This window comes from Aulostomus chinensis, chromosome 11, assembly GCF_037954235.1.
Source record: "Aulostomus chinensis isolate RoL2024-O1b breed Wild chromosome 11, RoL_Achi_v1.0, whole genome shotgun sequence".
Lineage (NCBI taxonomy): Eukaryota > Metazoa > Chordata > Actinopteri > Syngnathiformes > Aulostomidae > Aulostomus > Aulostomus chinensis.
The window spans coordinates 5,698,574-5,718,139 of NC_141330.1; the positions used below are offsets into that span (position 1 = coordinate 5,698,574).

General features: G+C 43.0%; 3 protein-coding genes across 4 annotated transcripts; all 3 read right to left on the reverse strand.

The window, feature by feature from the left end:
* Positions 1-172: 172 nt before the first annotated feature.
* Positions 173-6,758, reverse strand: LOC147252988 (sialic acid-binding Ig-like lectin 14). Its single transcript, XM_086217099.1, has 8 exons — positions 6,450-6,758; positions 5,157-5,558; positions 4,210-4,515; positions 3,170-3,433; positions 2,767-3,039; positions 1,804-1,906; positions 1,550-1,715; positions 173-1,474 (listed from the first exon to the last, which is right to left on the reverse strand). The coding sequence occupies exons 1-8, from the start codon at positions 6,589-6,591 to the stop codon at positions 1,304-1,306; spliced, it is 1,827 nt and encodes a 608-aa protein (XP_086073225.1). The 5' UTR covers positions 6,592-6,758; the 3' UTR covers positions 173-1,303.
* A 1,699-nt stretch (positions 6,759-8,457) lies between these two features.
* Positions 8,458-11,774, reverse strand: lim2.5 (lens intrinsic membrane protein 2.5). Its single transcript, XM_086217960.1, has 5 exons — positions 11,677-11,774; positions 10,460-10,672; positions 9,202-9,351; positions 8,887-9,021; positions 8,458-8,583 (listed from the first exon to the last, which is right to left on the reverse strand). Exons 2-5 carry the CDS (start codon positions 10,635-10,637, stop codon positions 8,522-8,524), a joined length of 525 nt encoding a protein of 174 aa, XP_086074086.1. The 5' UTR covers positions 10,638-10,672; positions 11,677-11,774; the 3' UTR covers positions 8,458-8,521.
* An 820-nt stretch (positions 11,775-12,594) lies between these two features.
* vsig10l (V-set and immunoglobulin domain containing 10 like) lies at positions 12,595-19,504 on the reverse strand. Of its 2 annotated transcripts, none has more exons than XM_086217959.1 (12): positions 18,794-19,504; positions 17,945-18,274; positions 17,220-17,462; positions 16,882-17,139; positions 16,340-16,582; positions 15,991-16,269; positions 14,913-15,005; positions 14,389-14,613; positions 14,158-14,277; positions 13,556-13,596; positions 12,831-12,917; positions 12,595-12,741 (listed from the first exon to the last, which is right to left on the reverse strand). In XM_086217959.1, the coding sequence occupies exons 1-12, from the start codon at positions 18,957-18,959 to the stop codon at positions 12,667-12,669; spliced, it is 2,160 nt and encodes a 719-aa protein (XP_086074085.1). In that variant the 5' UTR covers positions 18,960-19,504; the 3' UTR covers positions 12,595-12,666. The 2 variants fall into 2 exon arrangements, with proteins under 2 accessions (XP_086074085.1, XP_086074084.1); XM_086217958.1 differs by having other exon boundaries at positions 17,220-17,492.
* Positions 19,505-19,566: the final 62 nt, after the last annotated feature.

Here is a 19,566-nt window from a genome sequence, read left to right on the forward strand (position 1 = left end):
TTCCGGCTATTGCTATCCAATGAGAGTCCGCTCTATTTTTCTTCTGCAATTAAATGAGCGCATTGCAAGAACGACACTGCCACACACAGTTTACAATTGGATATTGCAAGATTTTACCCCTATCTAGGAATATAACCAGTGAATTCTTGGACTTGAGTGGTTGTATAAACATTTAATAAATGTTATAAACATGTCAGTATCAAGGCAGGTGCAACTAATATCTTGTCTCATTCCTTGGTTGAATGCAAATGCCTGATAAACTGTATATTTGCCTTGCTACATTGTTGTTTGGTTTTTTTCAGGTGTAAATCAATTCATAACGTAAATTGTGCCTCACGCAGCCACAAGTAACAAGCCAGACACAGATTCAAACAGGAAAAAAGTAAAAATAAAAAAGGAAAGTGAAGACAAAAAAGTTTATAAACATCAAGAGAACTACACCATATGACAGAAATTAGAACGATGTATGGAGAGTACACAGCAAGACAAATATATACAAGAAATCAGAATAATAAATTCATAGACAGTTAAGTATCCTGTTTTTAGTGTCTTCCAGGTTTGTTAATTGAATTAATTGAGAGACAAAAAGGTATCTTATTATACCATTCATGCATGAATCCAACCACAAAAACATTTGACCTTCATTCAGCTGCAAAAAAATTGCCATTCAGACAGCTGCTGCTATAATAATTACACATTCTAATTGAAGATTACATTACTTTTGTTTTGATAATTATTTCTGTTTTATCATCAATCATTTTCTTACACCTGCACTTGGCGTTTTAGGTACGTTAAATGTTTGTGCCGTTCAGTGTGAAAAGCTGATGAAAAGATAATCACAGAAACAACCCGGGAAGATAAATGAAACGGAGACGTCATTAATTTTACAATATTTCTCTTCCTCACCGAGCGGCGTTCTCTCATCTCGCATACTTTGCTCACTCACATGCTAGGCCTTTTGATGGCTATCCCTCTTTACATAAAACATAGAACACACACTCTGTTCACGTGTCCACCTTGTCTTATAGACGTACAGTCTAGCAACAAGAGCACCTTGACTGGTTAGACTGAATCAAATGTAAAAGGCTGAAACCTTTTACAGAGAGAACAGGCAAACGTCCTAAGAGAAAGAAAATGATTACATTTCAGGCGAGATCAGTGTAACTAATCAAAAACACACTGAGGATGAAAATGCATGTGACAGATGGAGATACAGATTAAAATTGAGACTCGAATGAATGAAGAACCATTAATTCATCACCAGCATCATTGATTTATGGCTAAATCCTCATTTTGGACAGGTTTAGAGGATCTCCAGGTAGATGGCCGTCTCAGTGTCAGCCACAGCACTGCTTTGCACCTCCCTCGTGCCTCTGATTCCTAAATCACCCCGTCTGTCTCGACTTCCACCCTCTCCTCTCCTTCTTCTCTCCCCCAGTCGCCTCTCACCACCTCGCCTGCCCATTGGGCGGATCTGAAAGGGTGACATGTTGTTGATGAATCAGAGATGTGTTCAATGCTCAATGTGTTCCGCTCAGAGATGAAATACCTGCTTAGTACGGACAAAAAGAGGTGTGCAGTTCTGGTATACGAGCTGGTAGCTGCCATTGGCATATATATGGGTCACTTCTGTGCAGTTGATGTAAAGTGGCATCCGTTCCTGGTAAATTCCCAGTCCTCCTTGGTAGACGGCTGGACGTCTAGTCAGGACACGTCTGAGAGGACAGAAACGAGTCAACCTCTCGGTAAACTTTCATGGCAACGTTAAGAGAGCATCAGAAGTGTTGATTTGCTTTTGCATACCTCCCAGCCCTCTTTCGGCAGCAGCAGAAAATGAGTATAAGAAGGAAGAGAACCCCGCAGACGACCACAGTTGGGACCACCAACCACAGCAGAAGACCTGTCTCTGTGTGTGGACAGCAGGAGCTTCAGTGGGTCAGCACTCAATGTGCAAGTCTAACACTTGTGACAAAAGCTTGATATAAATGCTTCATTTAGATATTTCATGACAAAGAAAAATCTTTCAAAACTTAAAAGAAATTGTAGAGTCCAAAGAGTTTATACAAAGAAATACCATCATTACAGCGCCTCACAGTGGCCATAGAGAGTTGTACACACTTTGATTGATAAGTGGCCATAGGATGAAAAATGTTACCACAATTTAATTCATTTTTAATTTATAGCCTCAAGATAACTTCTCACATTTTGCGTATATAACTTTTTCTGACAATTTGAATATTTTTTTGGTCATGAGATGTGAACTGTTCCCAAAATGTAATTTGTGGCAAAGAGATAACAGGATCATTTCCTCCCGCATTTTGAAGACGTAAGTTGTTCTGACAATTTGATTAATTTGTGGCCACGAGATATGATCAGTTCTCCCCACCCTAAAAGATATTCTTTCTTCCATGCATTCAGTAACTGATAACCACAAGTTAATCCCACTGTGCTAACAGCTTATATCATCCAGTTCTATCAAATGGATAATAGAGTCTCTGTGTGTTTCTTTTCCTGGATTACCTCCACAGCCATTCATTGGATCCATAGAGAGACTTTCATCTTGAGGCCACTAAATCTTTCTTGCCCTCTCTATTGCCACTCTGGGGCTCTGCATGTTTTTGCTGCAGTATTTCCCCACTCACACGTGTTCTGCTTGTGTTTCCAAGCTGCAGTCAGGTTGCACAGATGTTTCAGCATCAGTCTTACATCAGAGGGAATATAGAAAGAGGCAAAGCTGCTGTAGAACAAACTGAACTTTGAACACACCTTCGCCTCCTTGCAACAGCGTCAGAGAATCATTTCCAAATGCGTTGACAGCAAAGCAGATCACCGTCTGAGGTTTGTCCATATGTCCTGTGAGCGTAGCAGTTAGCATGCCAGGTGCTGATGTCAAAGACATGTTGTAACCCAGAGGTGGCACGGTCCCGTTAATGCTCCAGGTGACTGCGGGTCTGGGGTTGGAGTTGACCAAACAATGACAAGACACCACCGAGTCCTCGACAGCGCATGAGGAGGAGAGCTGGAGGATGACGGGCTTGTCTGGGGAATATGAAGGAATAAATTCTTTAAATTCTTCCATCAACTTTTTACTTCATAATGTATTTTATGCAAGACGAGCATGACTGTTCATTGGCAGTAGGCCTACAACAATAATAAAAAAAAGGGTTACACTGAATGTTCAAGAGTGTAGGCCGAGACTCTCCTCGACCAATCAGATTCTGAGCTGAGCAGTGGACCCTCATATCCCGGGTCACATTATAGACCCGGACTGTGTGTGTCCGCTGGCGAAGGTGCACCGTCTGGCCGTGTTGGGTGTAAGACCAGCGGTAATCGGTCGCAGGTGGGTCAGCTTTACAGGAGCAGGCCAAGAAAACGCTGCCCCCCTCCTGCACGATCAAGGACTGCACTTGAACCTTCACATCCTTGGGAGGAACTAGAACAGTGAAAAGAAACAGGAGACTGTAAGAGACGGAGCCAGAGAGTGCAAAGAAACATGTCAAACACTGGTGATAGCACATACTTAGTGTGTGTGTCCATGAAACATGCACAAGCTGTCAAACCCACTTAAACCAGTTACACTTAAGAGCCAGAGGGTGGCGTGAGTAAGCTTGCTCAAGTACCTCGGGACTGTGTCATGCAATACTTGAAATACTGCATCATGGTTGTTATACCTGTCCCAGTGATTTTGACCCTTGACCACCAAAATATTTGCCGTTAATCCTTGAGTCCACGTGCACATTTGTGCCAAATCTGAGGAAATTCCCTAAAGACTTGACGGAGCTAACGCATGTGTATGAAGTCAGAGTGACCTTCGACCACCAATCTGAAGAAACACCCCTCAAACCTTCTTTGAGTGTCGCCGCCTTCGAACGTGCTTGACATCAATCCTCCAATTACTATGTGTTTATTTGTCATTTTGTCACCAAAACTGGGAAATCTGTTTGCACTCATTTTGGTGGAGGTGTGTAGTATTGTGGCAGATTAGTCACAGCAGCACTGAGTGGTTACATCATTTAAACAAACGTCAAAATGATACTGCCTTGTCCTCATGTTGCGTAAGTGGGCCTTCTCTAGCGCCACCTAGTGGATGAAGGGAAGGGAAGTTTGCTTACACCTGCTGTGCTTTAATGTCATGCAAAGTAAATAAAAAAATGGAGTCATGAAAAGAAAAGATTAAGTATTTTCAGATCTTCTATTCATTGATCTTACACGTAACATGCAGATCCTTCAAGGCGGCCACCGTTTGGGCTCCTGGGTAGCTGACCTCACATCTCAGGCTGGGTTTCACCTGGTCTGACACGGTGAAGGACAGAGGGGCCAGTAACGTTGGCTTGTGGGCCTGCGGGTAGAGAGTCTGAACTTCCTGCGGCTCACTCTGCTGCACTCCTCTCTCCCAGCGCCACTGGAGGGCGGGAGGTCTGGAGGGGCAGTGATAGCTGACGCTGCAGTTCAGGGTGACCAGCTGTCCTTCTGTGGCTGACGACATGCCGCTGATGACAGGAGCCTCTGGAGTTTCTGTCAAGGAGGAAAGTCTCTGTTATCCTGAGGTTTCAGACTGTTGAGTGCTTCATGGCAGGTCAGAGATTTATCATATTTCCGTAGGTAGATGTAGAGATATTAGTTCATCTATGAGCATCACACAACGTGGTTTACACCTGGATTCAAGCGGATGAGCTCACACTCAAATATTATTTTTGTATTAGCTTTTATTTAATTTTGCAATTTCTATTTTCCTCTCATTTTTTTTTTTGTTGGGGGGGGGGGTGTGGAAGAAACTTGCCAACTCTAATTTCAGCGGCGGTGCTCGTAACTACAGCTTTAATACCAGTAAGTCTATAGTCACCATCCTGAAATAACAAATCCTGTGTCTTGAGATAATGATTTAATTATTATCTTGTTTTGTGAAGAAAATAAATTTGTGACTTTGAGATTATAGCATCATAAAAGTGATGATCACGATCATCAGTGCTCGATCATGAGCATGATCATTCTTGGCTTCTGTAATAATTGCACAAACAATAAAAAAAAAAACCCCATCATATTAGAAATGTTGGTTACCCGCTGGGAAGGTAGTGGTTCTTTTTAATTCCTCTTTGGTTTGCCCTCCCCCCCCCCCCCCCCCCCCCACACACACACACACGCACACACACACTCACCCACAACATCCAGACTGAATGTTCTTGGCTTCCCCCAGAGTAAGTCTTCACTTCTCTTTAGAGTGACCTCAAAGACCCTCAGGTCATCCGAGCTTATCCGCTCGATCTTCACGGAGCAGTCTCCGTCTACCAGTCGACCGACGAGAGACGTTCGTCCTTGAAAATCTCTGCTCACTTGGTCTCTGTCCTCGCTGTTAAAAGCTGTGCTGCGGAGAGGGAAGAAGCGCCCTCCACCTCTGAACCTCATCCGGACCTCCACCCGATCCTTTTTCCCCTTGAGAGGGTGAGGAGGTGCAGGGGTAAAGGAGCAGGGAATCACCACACATGAACCCACCAGAGCCGGGACACGGGCCGGGACTGAGGGTTCAAGGGGTGAAGGCTGGACCCCCCTCCACAGGCCTGCTGTTGTGATGGAGAACAAAAAATGATGATTGAGGACCTTAAGGTTGCTGATAGGAGACATAGAGTTTGTCATGGAGCCATGTACGCCACGTACAGTCAGAAAAGAGAGCTGGGATGATCGGCTTATCTCCTGCTTGACGCTCACAATAGTTGGGTGCTGATTTGATTTAAATTACGATTCTACACCTGATTCAATAATGATTAATCCCAAGTTCTGATGGCTTTCATGTTCTAGACCACGAGGCTCTTCATTTCCAGCAGCTGTGTTGTATATTCATCCTCATGATGTTACGACAAAGGGAACTTGGAAGCTTTTCTTGTAAATCCTGCATATGACCGTACTGTACTCACTCTCATTACCGCAACATAAATATGCCAAGCATAACACAGTAGAATTACATGAATATTCTTGGAGTAAATGAAACTATCAGCTGTTGGTGATCGTCAAGCTTATATTTGAGACTGACAAGATTCTGCTGCAAAAACACGGAGATTAAGATGATGTAATGGAGTGCCAGCTGCTTTTGGGTCCACGATGTGTGTATGTGTGTATGTGTGTATGTGTGTGCGGTCAAGAATAAATTCACAAAAAAAGTTAAGGTACTCAAGTGAATCAATGAAGTTTGCACAAACCTCATGGAAATAAATCAGTGCCTCGTAATTCAAGCGACAAACAACGTTCTTATTCGTGAATCTGTTGCAAAACTAGCAAGATTATGATGTTTCAGAAAATACTCACACACACACACACAAAATTTTTGTAATTGATAAAAGTGGTGCTGGGGAAGGCATGATGAACACCAGTCAACAATCCATGTCCTTGAAATTCCCACAAAATGTTAAGCGAATGCATTGTTCAGATATATGCATAGGATAGGACCTGCTACTCACCAAAAATCAGAGGACACACAAGAAAGACGGCATCCACGTGCATGACTGCAGCCCTGCTGAGCCAGACGGAGGCAGATGAAGAGAGGAAAGAAGAGGGGAAGTTGGATTGTTTCACAGTTCTCTCTAATAGCCCCCTTTCCATCCAATATCTCAGTTACCATGCAAACGAAGTACCCCAGTGCCTCTTCTGATAATATGTTGTCATAATTGGTCTGTAATTTTCTACCAAATGAACTTTTTAGAGGGACTCCGGTTTCATTGGAACTAATCACTGTTTGCTAGGGAAAGAAAGACCTCAGCAAGTGTCTGTGAGGCAACACATGACCGTGGGTGAGTCACCCTCATGCTCTCAGCCATTTCCTCAAAGGCTCCCCGAGTCCTTCTTTCTCTGTTCGAGCCAACAATGTGATAAAAGTGACAGGGATTAAAGTTCACAGCGAAGTTGAATAAAACAGATTAACTGACGCTGACCTGCTGCGCTGTCAGTAAATGTCCCTCAAACACAAGTAAGACATCAAACGTCTGAAAAATGGTGAAATCAAAGAGGAACATTTTCATTCAAGAACCTGCCTGTTTCGGGTAGCTTGTCGAAGAGCCATCTGTTTAACTTGCTGAATACATGAGGCAAATGATGATGTAATAGTTGGTATCATTTGTCAGCATTTCAGTTCGATTTTTTTAATTCACACTTAGAAATAATATCCCAGAGAGGAACCGCAGGATCAAACAAAACGGCTTTTAAATGGCAAAGTTGTGGCGCTCCACCTCCCTGCACCTTAAAACAGAGGACAAATCTTTTCTGCCAACGCTCATGACTGCAAGGGCAAAGAGAGAGAAGCCAAGACAAAACTGATGGATCGGCTGATTTGTTTGGAGTTGGGTTTAATCAGAGCACAAACTTCGTCATGTCTCTGGTGTTGCAGGTGAGAGAACTTAAGGGGCCTCATTCATGAAAGGTCCTGATGCACCAACTTGCTTTTTCAAAACCAGGCGATGTTGGAAGCCCTGAAGCACAGTCAGAGTAAGGGTACTGGAATATGCCCTCCATCTAATTAGCTCCTTTACCCCCCAAAATATTACAAAACTATTTCTGACTCTTGGAAATGACCTAAAATAACAGAGAGAAACCAGTTAATGTACAATGACATTACTGATTTAATTGTTTAGGTGACATTTGTTCACCACTTCTGCTTCCCCTCTGAGCTAAAACAAAATTACACCAACTCCTGCAGAGAGCCCCTTAACGTTACATCTGTGAAAACACTGCCATCTAGTGGGGGATCATGCCCTATCCTGAAAATCAAGATTAAATCAGACATTTTGTCCTTTCTCATCGTTTGTGATGACACTGAAGGAGGAGGAGGCTTGGGGAGCAGGAGCTGGAGGGTCATGAAGCCTCCTGAGATCTGAGCTCATAAGAGTTCTGACAATCTCAGTGACGAAAGCTGAGGTCCTGTAGTTGGCGTATGTAGTGAGAACTGACTTCCTAGGCTTCAGCGCCATCCTTGGACAACCATCTCGTTGCTGCTGATGGCATTAAGAGTGGTTCGCTGCAGGGCTGGCCTTCTCTCAGCAGCACACTGCAGCATCACCCAGCATCTTCCATCCATTTTCGCCTGGATCTCTCTTCTAGTTTGTATTCACTGCACCTTTCAGTGAATCCTGAGGAGCTGCTCCAACATGTCCTGGAAGCAGAAACCGTCAACTTGGCCCGAACTCTGTGCTTCTCTGTTTTATTTCCCTGGTCTATTTGTTGGTGTACAACATTCAACATTCACTGGACTTCTTCCAGAGTGAGAGCCAACGATGGAGGCCTGCTGCTTTGCACCTTCGACCTGTAGCGTTCCAATCAGCTTCCACTGTTTCACGGATGGAAAGACCATTTTCAGGATGGGGTTGGGGGGTTTCCTGTAACTTAGTCTTCCACTTTCAACCCAAACCCCTTGAGACCAATTAATGACAAAACCACAACCACACGTTTGGTGCATTTGCAATTCCAGATTTTATTCTTTTAAAGTACTACTTCTGAATGGGAATCAATATCCTCTGCACCCTCGACACATTATTTCCTGTTAACGTGGGCCAGCCACTCTTCTGCACTCGTGCATTCTGTAGGCACACATGTAGAATATACCTGCAAAACAAAGCATAGGTAGAGTGCTCCTGGGTTTAATCACCACCACCATCACCACTCATTCTGTTAAATTTTAGAAAAAAAAAAAGTTGCCTTGTGTTACCTGTATATAATCATAGAGTGGGGATTTCAGTTGGTGCGATGCTTGTGCTTCAATAAATCAGTGTTAAACTGCTCGCTTTTTTTTAATCATAAGAACCAATAAAGAACAGCAGCAGAACTTTGAAATATTAACCGCTTTTCTCTGTTGAATGGTGTAATATCAGTAACAAGCGGTAACTACGGTGAACTACGGGAACCAACCTGCAAAGAAGGTCATGAGCAGTGCCACCCAGCCAAGTATGTAAGACCAAGAGAAGCGCCAGTCACCAAAACGCTTGCCCAGGAAGTTCACGGTCACGCCGGTGTAAATGGCCATTGCAAGCAGAACGAAGAGTGCTGACATGGCGGAGAGAGTGACACGTGTTTATATAAATCTGAATAATAGTAAAGGTCATTTAGAGGTCACATTCAAAAGCCTGACGGACTGATTATCAAACCCTTGACAAAATGAGTGAGACGTAGAAAACGAAACCGATAGATTTCTTTTTTGTGTGGCTTTTTGCCATCTTGACTCACTTGAAACGAAGAACATGATCCCAGCAGCAAACGAGCGGTTGAACCTCTCAAAGGCCGAGAAATGGGCGAAGGACAGGATTCCCGCAATGATGCCAGCAAAGCATGACATGGCAGAGAGGATCATGAAAGCCCGAGTGGCGTTCCAGTAGGCTGCAGGAGAGTGAGACAAAGGGAAGAGACTCTTTTATGGCTGGCTAGAAACAAATGATGTTAGAACCCTTAGTATTTGATTCTGTTTCACCTGTCTCCCTGTATGAGTACATGGTGAGAAAGCACGGGCGAAATTGCTCTCACAGTTCCCCGCTTTTCCAAAGCCTCTTCATCGATATCAATATACGGACGGCAACTAGCACAATATCTGATAAATCATGTCAAATTATTCAATCGATGGGACATTTTGTGAGACTCCTGTCTCAGTTATGAATGAGTCATCTGCAATTCTCAATCCAAAATACCCATTAACAGACTATTTGTCCCTTTATAGAGCAGCAACAGTACATTGTCCCCCGAATGCCGCGCTCGCCGAGGGATATAAAGCTGTAACGGTAAAAGCTTGTATGTAAAATTTTATAAACTACAATGTTTGCACCACACTGGAGTCACTCAAGTACTTATTCATACTGTGCGTGATTTTGATAGATATATTCCACTTGATAACACGAGGACTGTTTCAGAAATTTTGCCACAGCTTTTAGCGATAGCTTTTACATGCAAATTATGACGTGGGACAATAATACCAGCCACTGAATTCAGTGATTAGATGTACTGCCCTCAAGAAAAAGTGCCAAATATACTTACTTTGACATACAGTGGATACTGTAACTCTTTGTTCAGATATTTAATATCGATTGGCAGTAACAGAGTCAAAACCAAGAGGTGTTTTAGTCGGCATGTTGAATATTATGAATGTATAAATTTACACGCATCGTACTCATAATTCAGCAGGACCCGTTTGACCGGTTGATGTCCAAACAGTGGAATTACGGATGAACTGGAGGTTGCGCAAGAGTGTAGGTGAGTTTATGAGTGTAATGCACAGGTTAATTCACTGATCGAGCCTAACTTGAGTGAGACCGATTTTCAGAGTCAGGGCTCCAAGTGTCTACTACTAACTCTGATGTTCCAGCAAGCCAATCTGGACTCCTCATCCTATGAAAGTCACCCAAATAATTCCTGTCATTTTAGCTTCAGTGTGAACAGTAATTGCAATCACCCATGCTCTGGCGAATGTTCGTGCGCCCTGGGAAGACTCACTCACCGATGCTGTCAGTCTGCATGTAGCACTTGCCAGACATGCAGTACCTCCACAGGCCCTGATGGGCAAAGCTGCCTGACAGACGGTACTGCATCCAGTAGTCTGTAGCCGTGGAGACCACCAACAGGATGTTCCCCACGATGGCACAAAACAGCCCCCCTCCCATGAAGCTGTACATCATGAGTGACACTATGACAGCGGTTAAGGCTTTATGCACTAGGCAAAAAGAAAAGAAGATGAGTCAGTGGTGGCAGTGAGCTTGAAGTCATGAAGTTAGTCACTTTCCGAAAGTTTTTTTTTTTTTCTGTAACGGTCAGATTTCCTGTAAGTGGACATCATGATTTAATTCACTCATATTCTTTGCTGAGATTAACTCAAGAGGACAAAGCAACATCCTTTTTTTGGGAACACGCCATCTTCTACCAAGACCTCAGGGCCTCTAGTCCATTCATCATCAAATCTGTTTGTTGATTTGTCAAGTGTCCTTGGGTTTGTTGAGAGGTGCTCAAAAAAATCTAAATTAGCATTATCTTTTTTATCAAACAACACTAAAAACACTAACACTAAAAATAGCAACATTAGCGGTTTGTTGTTCAGGGAGAAGCTGGCCATACGTGCAGGAGGATAACTGAACTGGGCGGTCCATGCATGCACGTTTGCTCGTCCACACATTTGGTCAAAACAACAAAGCAGAGACGAATTAATGAACACTGCTGGCGTGGACCGAGTCATCGTGTCAACCTCCTCGAGGAAAATCTCGCGGTTTTTCTATGCAGCCGAACAGCTTTTTAAAGTTACACAGTAATTGATTGATAGGAAGTGACCAAAGCTGCACTTCAGCGGGTCAGGTCACGCAGCTCTGTGGCGTCAGACACCACAAACACCATCCACTGATAAAACATCAGAACGCCATGGATTGACGATTGTCATTATTTAAACTTTTGAACAAATCCATAGATGTTGTGCATCTTTTCTAAATATCAGTAAGCACAAGACATTTTAAGGGAAAAGGCAAATTTATCTATGGAAATTACACTCAAAGCTTTTATTTAAATTTAGTAAATGACACTTTAGCAGTGGATTTAACCCTTAAAGTAGATCACTATCCCACAGTGGAGGCCCACTCGGCCCACCTGTGTGACAACTCACCGTGGTTGTTTTCTACTTCCCTCGCCACCTCATTTCTACCATCTAAGCGATGTTAACAAACGATCCCTTACCTTAATTCCTCAGGATAAACTGACCCACTTAAGTATCAGCTTTTCCTCAGGGAAAGAGTGAGAGAGAGTTCAAGCCAGGAGTGAGCGAAACGTCAAAGAGGAAGCCCAAGGCTGGATTCCAAAAAGTTATCCCCTCCACTTTTCTGTTGATGGAGGCAAAATCCTTTAAAACAATCAGCACAGAACAAACGCACTTGAGCTGATGGGCCAGAGCCCACGTGACTCTTTCACATTGAACTACATGGGTGTATTTTGGGGGTCAGGGGAGTAGGGAGGGGTGATGGTGTTTGGGGTTGGGGGAGGGTCTGGGATATGAGGCTGGTGCACCATAGTCCTTGTCTGTTGTTCTATTAGGCATTCTGGAACTGTGGATGTGCAAAGGCTTGCAGTACTGCTGTGGTCAATGGAACATGCTGAAATGCACATTTTCTTTCAGTATGGCTGGGGTGTGGTCATAGGGACAGATACACGCTTACAACAGACACATGACCAAACATTTGTTGAAAAAAAAAAATGACACACTGCATCAAGAGTGTGTTAAACATGTTCTTCTTGAATATGTAACGAGATTGTGGGAGCACTGCACTCCCCCAATACCTCACAGTGCATCAAGGTGAAAACTAAACCCGGGGTTGTAGACAGCAGTTTGACAGTCCAGGCGTGTGAATATGTGTGTGTTCAGAAGGCGACATGCACCACCATACTTTTATGCAGGCTGTGACTCAGGCAACGCTTTTGTTTGCAGTCCACCGACTGTGGATGTCACGGAATTTGTTGATATCTGTATCTTTTTTAAAATCTTATTTATTATGAACATACTAGAAAATGAAAAGCAGTAGATCATGTAATTTACCGAAAATGCCACTGATCCCGATTTCAACGACGGAAATATGACTAGCATGATACAAATATAGAATATCTCATAGTTTCAAATACAACACTTGAAAATAAACTGTACAAAATGTAAATAAACATTAAAGCAAATGCAATCTATACAGTTGTAGCGACTCTGACAGGTGGAGGAGGGACAAACGTGGGGAGGGCCACTGATCTTTCCGAAGGAGCCTGGGGAAAACAAATATTCAGAGACAAGTCAGTTCAGGTAAATGAACAAACTTTTCTCCCCCTTGGATGTTTGTTTTTGGAAAGACTACCTGATGCAATCGGTTGTAATCAGGGGGAGACTTCACACCTCCTTCCAGACGGTTATGAGGAGTCGTTTCCGGTTGGATCGTTATTGTCTGTAATTTAGAAGAAAAGAAGATGAACCGCATGTTGAATTCATTGTTAAAGCTAAAAAAAAATAAACAAATATGTGGCTGATAATAAAGTTCCTGCTCTGAACCTGCAGCAGTCCTGTTGCAGTTTACACTCATGTTTGTCCAGACTCATAATGTAGGCTACCGTCTGTGGTGCAGATTTAAGTAAATGAAAATAAATACCAAAATACTCAAAGTGGTTGTTATACGACATTTAAAGCATAAAATGATGTCACACTGAAACAGACTTTTTGGTTATAAAATCCTCACTTCTCATACTGAGCTATTTTACGTGACATTTCGTCATGGTTAATCCGGCGCGAAATTCTCAAGTCATGGCTGTTCCTTGTGTGGCAAGACCATGACCTTTGACCTCTAAAATCTTCTAAGCTGATTCTCCAATTCAAGTGAATGTTTGTGCCAAATAATAACATTCCTCAAAGTGTTTCTAATATATTAAATTAAAGATTAGGTTGAATAATCTGAAAACACTATGCCCTCTTGCCCAAAGATATCAGGAGCCAGAGCCATTAAAATGACCCAGTTGACTAACTTTTTACTAAAATGTTGGTATTAAAGCTATGGAGACGATAACTATAAATTTGGAAAGTGATTCAAACCTTTTCAACTGCTCTGGACACTGGATATCTCGCCTGTTGACCTGGAAATCACATGAAACACATCAAAATCAATAGAGTGGAGTAGAAATGAGTCCTAAAACCAGAAAATAAAAATGTCCAGGTTGCTCATCTTGAGGTTCTAGCTTAAAACGCGGTCAGCAGTTAACACAAGCTTCAGATGTTATTCTACATCACATGATACTGCAGGCGCTGATTTTTTTAGGCACTGATTTTTTTTTTAGGCATTTATGTGCCAAAAACCCCCCCCAAAAACCAGAAGTGTGAAGTTGGTTGATGTCGATGTAGTCAGCAAGGTGTTAGCTTTGTACTTCTAACAAACGCAGTTATACTTCAAAAATGGCAAGAGTTACGTTCATTCGTGAAGATTAGCTTACTGATCAAAGTGTGTAAGCCTATCGTCTGTTAGCCACCTAGCACATTTTCTGCTATGTTTGAAGATCCAGTGTAAAACTAAAAAGGTCCGATAGGCTGTTGGTTTTAGCGAGTCCACAGCGATGCTCATGTCTGGGCATCCCCGCCGCACTCTAACACACCGGATGTAGCAGAAATAGTGTGGATTCAGGTCTTAATACATCACATACTTTTGTTCTTGTTGCAGTAAATGCAGAAGAAGATGAGGCCGCACAAAAGCAGCAGGACGAGAAGGCTACAGGGAATTCCTGCCGCGATGCCAGCAATGGCCGGGCCGCTCAGCCCCTCACCTGTCACCAGAACACACACAAATCACTGACTTTACAGCTGTAGTATCATCAAGGTGATTAAAATGGCAAGAGATGTTCTAAACACACACGTGTATAAATAGTGTTCTATACCTGGGCCAATTCTGTGGACCTCCGATGGCTCGCCTTCAGTCATACGAGCTCTGGGGATGATCCGGAACCGGTATGTTGATTCGGGATCGAGTACAAAGATATCGGTGCTGCGGGCAGCGCCAGGCTTCATCTGGATGGTGCGGTATCCGTTTGAGCTGCCTTTAGATCGGGTGCCATTGGGAGTTCCACTCAAGAGGTCTGGTCCTTTCATTTGGATGTCAAAACCTGAGCCAGAGCACACGCGCTATTTTAAATGTCTCGCCAAATATCAAGAGCTCGCAATATCTATGGACTAATTTAAGAGGCAAAAATCTTGTTCTCTTTTCATTGTACTTTTGATCTTAAAACATATTTTCCCAAAACATTGCACTGCTCTGTTTGTGGTCGCACAATCACATATTTACACCCGTATCTTCCACGCTGAGTTCCTGGTGTTGCCATTCTTCCTGAGCACTTTTGCTGAGATCAGTAAAACAGAACAAGAAGGTTGAGGTGATGTTATGAGTGAATTATTACCCCTTTACCTGTAACAATAGAGGTCGGCGGGACTTCCCAGGTCAATGTGATGATGGTTCCATCGTGATTAGGGAACAAACTGGAATCCGAGATCGACGGACCTGCGAAGACAGGGATAGTGAAGGAGGGGGAGATCCAGAGAGGGAAGAGGGGGGTGTACAGTCAGACTGAAGCGCTTTGTTTGAAGGGAAAGAGCAGTCTCAGGTATTACTTAGCTCCCTGACTGAGGCACCATTGTTTCCTTTCTGTCTGGTTATGCTAGTCGTCTAAATTAGAAGCAACAGAATCCTTATCCTGACAAATAGCAACTGCACTATAGCCTGCATGGCAGCAGCGGGAGAGGAAACACAAGCCTTTATTTAATGTCAAAAATGCTGTTAAAAAAAGTCTTTCCATATGATTCTGGACTAAAATGATGATCCTGGGATAAACCCATAAAAGAGAAAAGAAGAAATGAATTATTCTAAAATGGCTAATTTATCATTTGTTTAACGGCTGTCTGCTGATGCTTTATAAATAAACATTTAATATTTCTAAATCAAGTGCTGTATCGATTATAAAGCTACTATTTAGGAGTGTTACTGTTCACAAGATCCGGTGCTGCTAAGGAGGAAAAGTGCCTACCGCTAATGCATATTGTCTGATTGGACTTGTTAACACCGACAAAGGCTGCATTCCATTTAGGTGTTCCAGTGCCAGAGCTCCAAAATTACTTACAAGGACAACTGGAGGGCACTTGGAATGTTAATCCCTCTACCCAGGCAGCTCAATCAGTCATATTCAGAAAAAAAATAATTTAATTGTTCCTCAACCCAAAATGCATTAAAATGCATCAACAACTTCAGGAGTTATCCTGCTGACAGTCAGGTAAACCAGCGCCTATAAAAACTAACTAACCTAGAAATAAACCTAACCAGGAAATGGATTCTTAGTTTTGTAATTCCCAGCTTTCTTTCTTTTGCTTTGAAAGCGTCGTATGTCTACTTCTAAATTTTTTTTCAGTTGTGGAAGTTTGAGCAAAATCAAAACTGACTGGACTGTCGCTGCTGCAGTGTCAGCGACAGCGAGGAGCAGGCCACACTTTACCTTGTAGCTGAATTTCTCTGCTCCGGCTGCCCAGAGGGTTGCGGCAGGTGCAGGTGTATTTTTCAAGGAGGAAGACGGTAACATTGTGATCAGAAATCTTCAGCTGGGTTGTGTCGTTGCTGATCTGGCTCACTGTGCCGTTGCTGACTGCCTCGCTGCCTCTGAACCATGACACCACAGCCTTGGGCGAGGCCTCACTGACACAGCTGAAACCGACCACTATTTTGCCTTCAGAGTTAACGGTGGTTCTCACAGTTTCAAGGAACTTCATCGGGCTCTCTGTGGGAACACCACATTCCTTTCAGAATCCATTATGTCGTTATTGTTTGAAGGATTATGTGAAACTTACTTGCAGTTATATTGCAGGTATTGCTTTCCAGTGGATGGATCGCCATGCAAGTGATAGTTTCCCCGTTCAGCTCGTCTGAGGCGGCGACAGTCAGGCTGAAGTCTTCCTCTCCACCGCTGGTGTTGCTTAAAGCGGGGAAAGAAAGCTGGGCTGGGGGGGTTCCCCCTGGCCACTCACAGTGATACTGCAGGTCCACGTTACCCTCCCACTGCACAGAACAATTCGGGTTTCCTGTCGGCCTCTCTGAACAACACAAATAGATCTTGCATTGTTGAACGTTAATTAAACAGGCAGCAGTTCAGTCTTGTTCCCATTAATATCCTTCAACATATACAAGAAAACAAGAACAAGTGGGAGAATCTCAGTTTAAAAATATCACCTTTTCAAGGGCTATTTTAGTCTTAGCTTCATCAGTCACACTATAGGAGCGGTTCCAGTGACAATATAGTAGCAATTATAATAAAAAATTAAATACAGATGCACAAAGTAAAAAGGCCAAATCCCGACATGCTTTTAAAAAGGTTACATTCCTGTTAACATACCGTAAATAAATAAAGTCATGTTCCTCTGGTCCTGTGCTCCCGTCAGCTCATTGTGTAGCATGCAGGTATAAACACCTCCTTGACTGGTCTGTACATTGGTCAGATTTAGGACTCCTTCATTAAAGGTTTTACCACCAAAAACCCACTGGACAGTAGGCTGAGGGACTCCGGCTGCCCGACAGGACAAGATGAGGGAATCACCTGCCTCGTAATACTTCTTAGCTGGGGTGGCTTCAAGTGTGGACGCCTCAGGTCCATCTACAAACCACGAAGAGCAGAGGAAGGATGTATCGAGGCGAATATTGATCAGACATGGATGTGGTTAAAAAAGAACTTACACAACACCGTGACATTCTTGTACGCCGTCACGCTGCTGAAGGGGTTGGTCAGTAAAACCCTGTACTGTCCCGTGTCCCATTGGTTTGGATTCAGCACCGTGAGGCTCCGTTCCTCTATCGTGTAGTGAGAGTCGGCCTCTATCTGGGTGCTGTTGAAGAACCAGCGCTGTTGCTCAACCTGTCCTTGTGCCAAGCTGTACAGGAGGGTGAACTGCTCACTTCCCTCTACCGCAAGCTTGGGCTCTGCAATCAGAATCACACCCTGGATTTTTTCTGTGGAGAAAAAGGCAGAGAGAGGGCGACTGATGGTAGCGGTCATGGCTACTCTGTCATTTTTTATCACCGCTGTAATACATTATTAGATGGGTTGCAGCGAATGATGATATTCATCAAGAGTTTATTTTCACAATCAGCCAATAAAATGTCAAGAAAATTTAAAGAAAAAAAAAAAAAGATCATAAAAATTTCCCAAAGCTCAAATCGACTCCTTTGTCCTACACCAGCACAAAACCCCCAAAACTCTTCATTTTTAAAGCATTAAATCCTTGTAATTTGATATTTTCGCATGAAAAAACAACAACCTGAAGCTATTTATCAGATATCAAAATAGGTGGCTCTTCGTGTACTTTTGCTCAGCTCATTGATAACAGTGTCAGTACAGAGCGATGCAATACTGCAACCATAAAATGCTATACCATGAGATACTACCAATATGTGGTACCTACCGTAAACCTTCAGAGAGAAGCGGGTGGAGGCTGCACCCAGGCCGGACTTGGTCATTTCAACTGTGTAGCTCCCAGTGTAGTTGAGTGGCACATCGATAAAAGTTAGAGATCCGTTTGGTTCGATCTTCAAAACCTTCCTGTTGTCATCAGGTATGTCCGGAGGAGCGTCCGAGCCAACCGTCCAGGTGAGGACAGGTAAATCTCCCATGAACCAGGTCACCGCTGGGTCAGTGGCACCAGTGACGGACACAGACAGAGTCGCATTGCTGCCGACCAGAGCCGTCACCTGAGCGGGACCCACCCGAGACACGTCGAACTGACCGTGGGCACCTGTCAGTTAACGGGAAAAAGCTACATTCTTCACCGTAACAAAGATTTTAGTGAGCAAGTTCCACAACCATAAAAGTTACACGAAAATACACATTGAAAAAAAAAAAAAGTTAAATACGAATTGAATGACAACTCTAAATTACATAAATTCAATTCATATGAATTTATAACGTACTCGTTTTATTTGAGTTTCAAAGCCATGGATGTTTAAGAAAATAAAGTTTAAACAAATACCGTAAATGCAGAAATCAAATACACATGAACTACAAATTGTATCTTTTTAAAGATTTCATTAGTGTTTGGGTTTTTGCTGTTATTGAGTTTATCCATGAGAAGAATGACTGTTTTCACAAATGAAATCTTCACAAAAGGATAGGAGTATATTTATCCCCATTAAAATATTAATATCGACACATCAACGACCATCTTGCTTCTCTAGTGTGGCAAAAACACGATCTTTTTTTTGCTCTCTGGTCGCAAACATACGGATAATTAAGCAAAAGTTGCAAGTTTTCTTACCTGGAAAAGTGAAGCTAAGAACTAGCGTCAGAAAATGTGCTGTTAGCCGCTCAATCCAATCCGGCAGCTTCATTTTCATGAAGTTTAAAAGCAGGAGCGTGCCGCCGCTCTTGCGGGCAGGCGTAGGAATGTCCTTGGAGTCTGACTGCAGGGACGGTGCGTCCATGTGCAGGTGCGAAGAGCTCACCCATCTCAAAGACGGTGCACGCGAGGCCACGCCCCCTCCACCTAAAGACACCCACACTGTCTTTTGGGGAAGCCCACTCTGTTCTTTAAATATAAAGTGTGTTCATTTGGTGAATCATCCTGCATGTGCAATTCGGTTATTTTGATGACGTCACACCCGCACCTGAACTCTTCCAGCCGATCAACGGGTCAATCGACCAGTCTTGAGAAAAGGAACCTATGAAGGTGGAGACGTTCTCTGAAGGTGAAGAACCTTTAAGGAACCTTGAGAATGTTTTTTTAAGATCATGTCTTTCTGTATCTTAAACTCCTGTGTTTTAACGTGAAATGCATTTTGTTTTAAGCACCCAGTCAATGTTTGCTTGTTGTTTATGTAAAGCACTTGGTGACTTGTTTTAAAGAGAATTATATGAATCTAAAGTTTACTATTAAAAGAACCTTCGAGGGAACAAATAATGCTGTTAGAGTTAACCTAAAGGGAACATTCTGTGCACATTTCCTAAAACATTCACAGAACATCCTGATTGTTGCCCCCCCCCCCCATTTAAAAAGCTCCATGTCCAGAAGAACTGTCTGAAGGTTCTAGA

Excerpts from the sequence above, each read along its gene's own strand:
- LOC147252988 (XM_086217099.1), bottom strand. The coding sequence starts at position 6,591 with ATGGAAAGGGGGCTATTAGAGAGAACTGTGAAACAATCCAACTTCCCC. Across the intron at positions 5,559-6,449 it reads TGTGTGTCCTCTGATTTTTG|CAGGCCTGTGGAGGGGGGTC; the intron begins GTGAGTAGCAGG and ends CCATCACAACAG. Across the intron at positions 1,716-1,803 it reads TGCCGAAAGAGGGCTGGGAG|ACGTGTCCTGACTAGACGTC; the intron begins GTATGCAAAAGC and ends CTGTCCTCTCAG.
- lim2.5 (XM_086217960.1), bottom strand. The coding sequence starts at position 10,637 with ATGATGTACAGCTTCATGGGAGGGGGGCTGTTTTGTGCCATCGTGGGG. Across the intron at positions 9,352-10,459 it reads CATGCAGACTGACAGCATCG|CCTACTGGAACGCCACTCGG; the intron begins GTGAGTGAGTCT and ends ACTCTCCTGCAG. Across the intron at positions 8,584-8,886 it reads GCTCATGACCTTCTTTGCAG|GTATATTCTACATGTGTGCC; the intron begins GTTGGTTCCCGT and ends TTTGTTTTGCAG.
- vsig10l (XM_086217958.1), bottom strand. The coding sequence starts at position 18,959 with ATGGACGCACCGTCCCTGCAGTCAGACTCCAAGGACATTCCTACGCCT. Across the intron at positions 17,140-17,219 it reads CAAGAATGTCACGGTGTTGT|ATGGACCTGAGGCGTCCACA; the intron begins GTAAGTTCTTTT and ends CGTGGTTTGTAG. Across the intron at positions 14,278-14,388 it reads GGTCCACAGAATTGGCCCAG|GTGAGGGGCTGAGCGGCCCG; the intron begins GTATAGAACACT and ends TTCTGGTGACAG.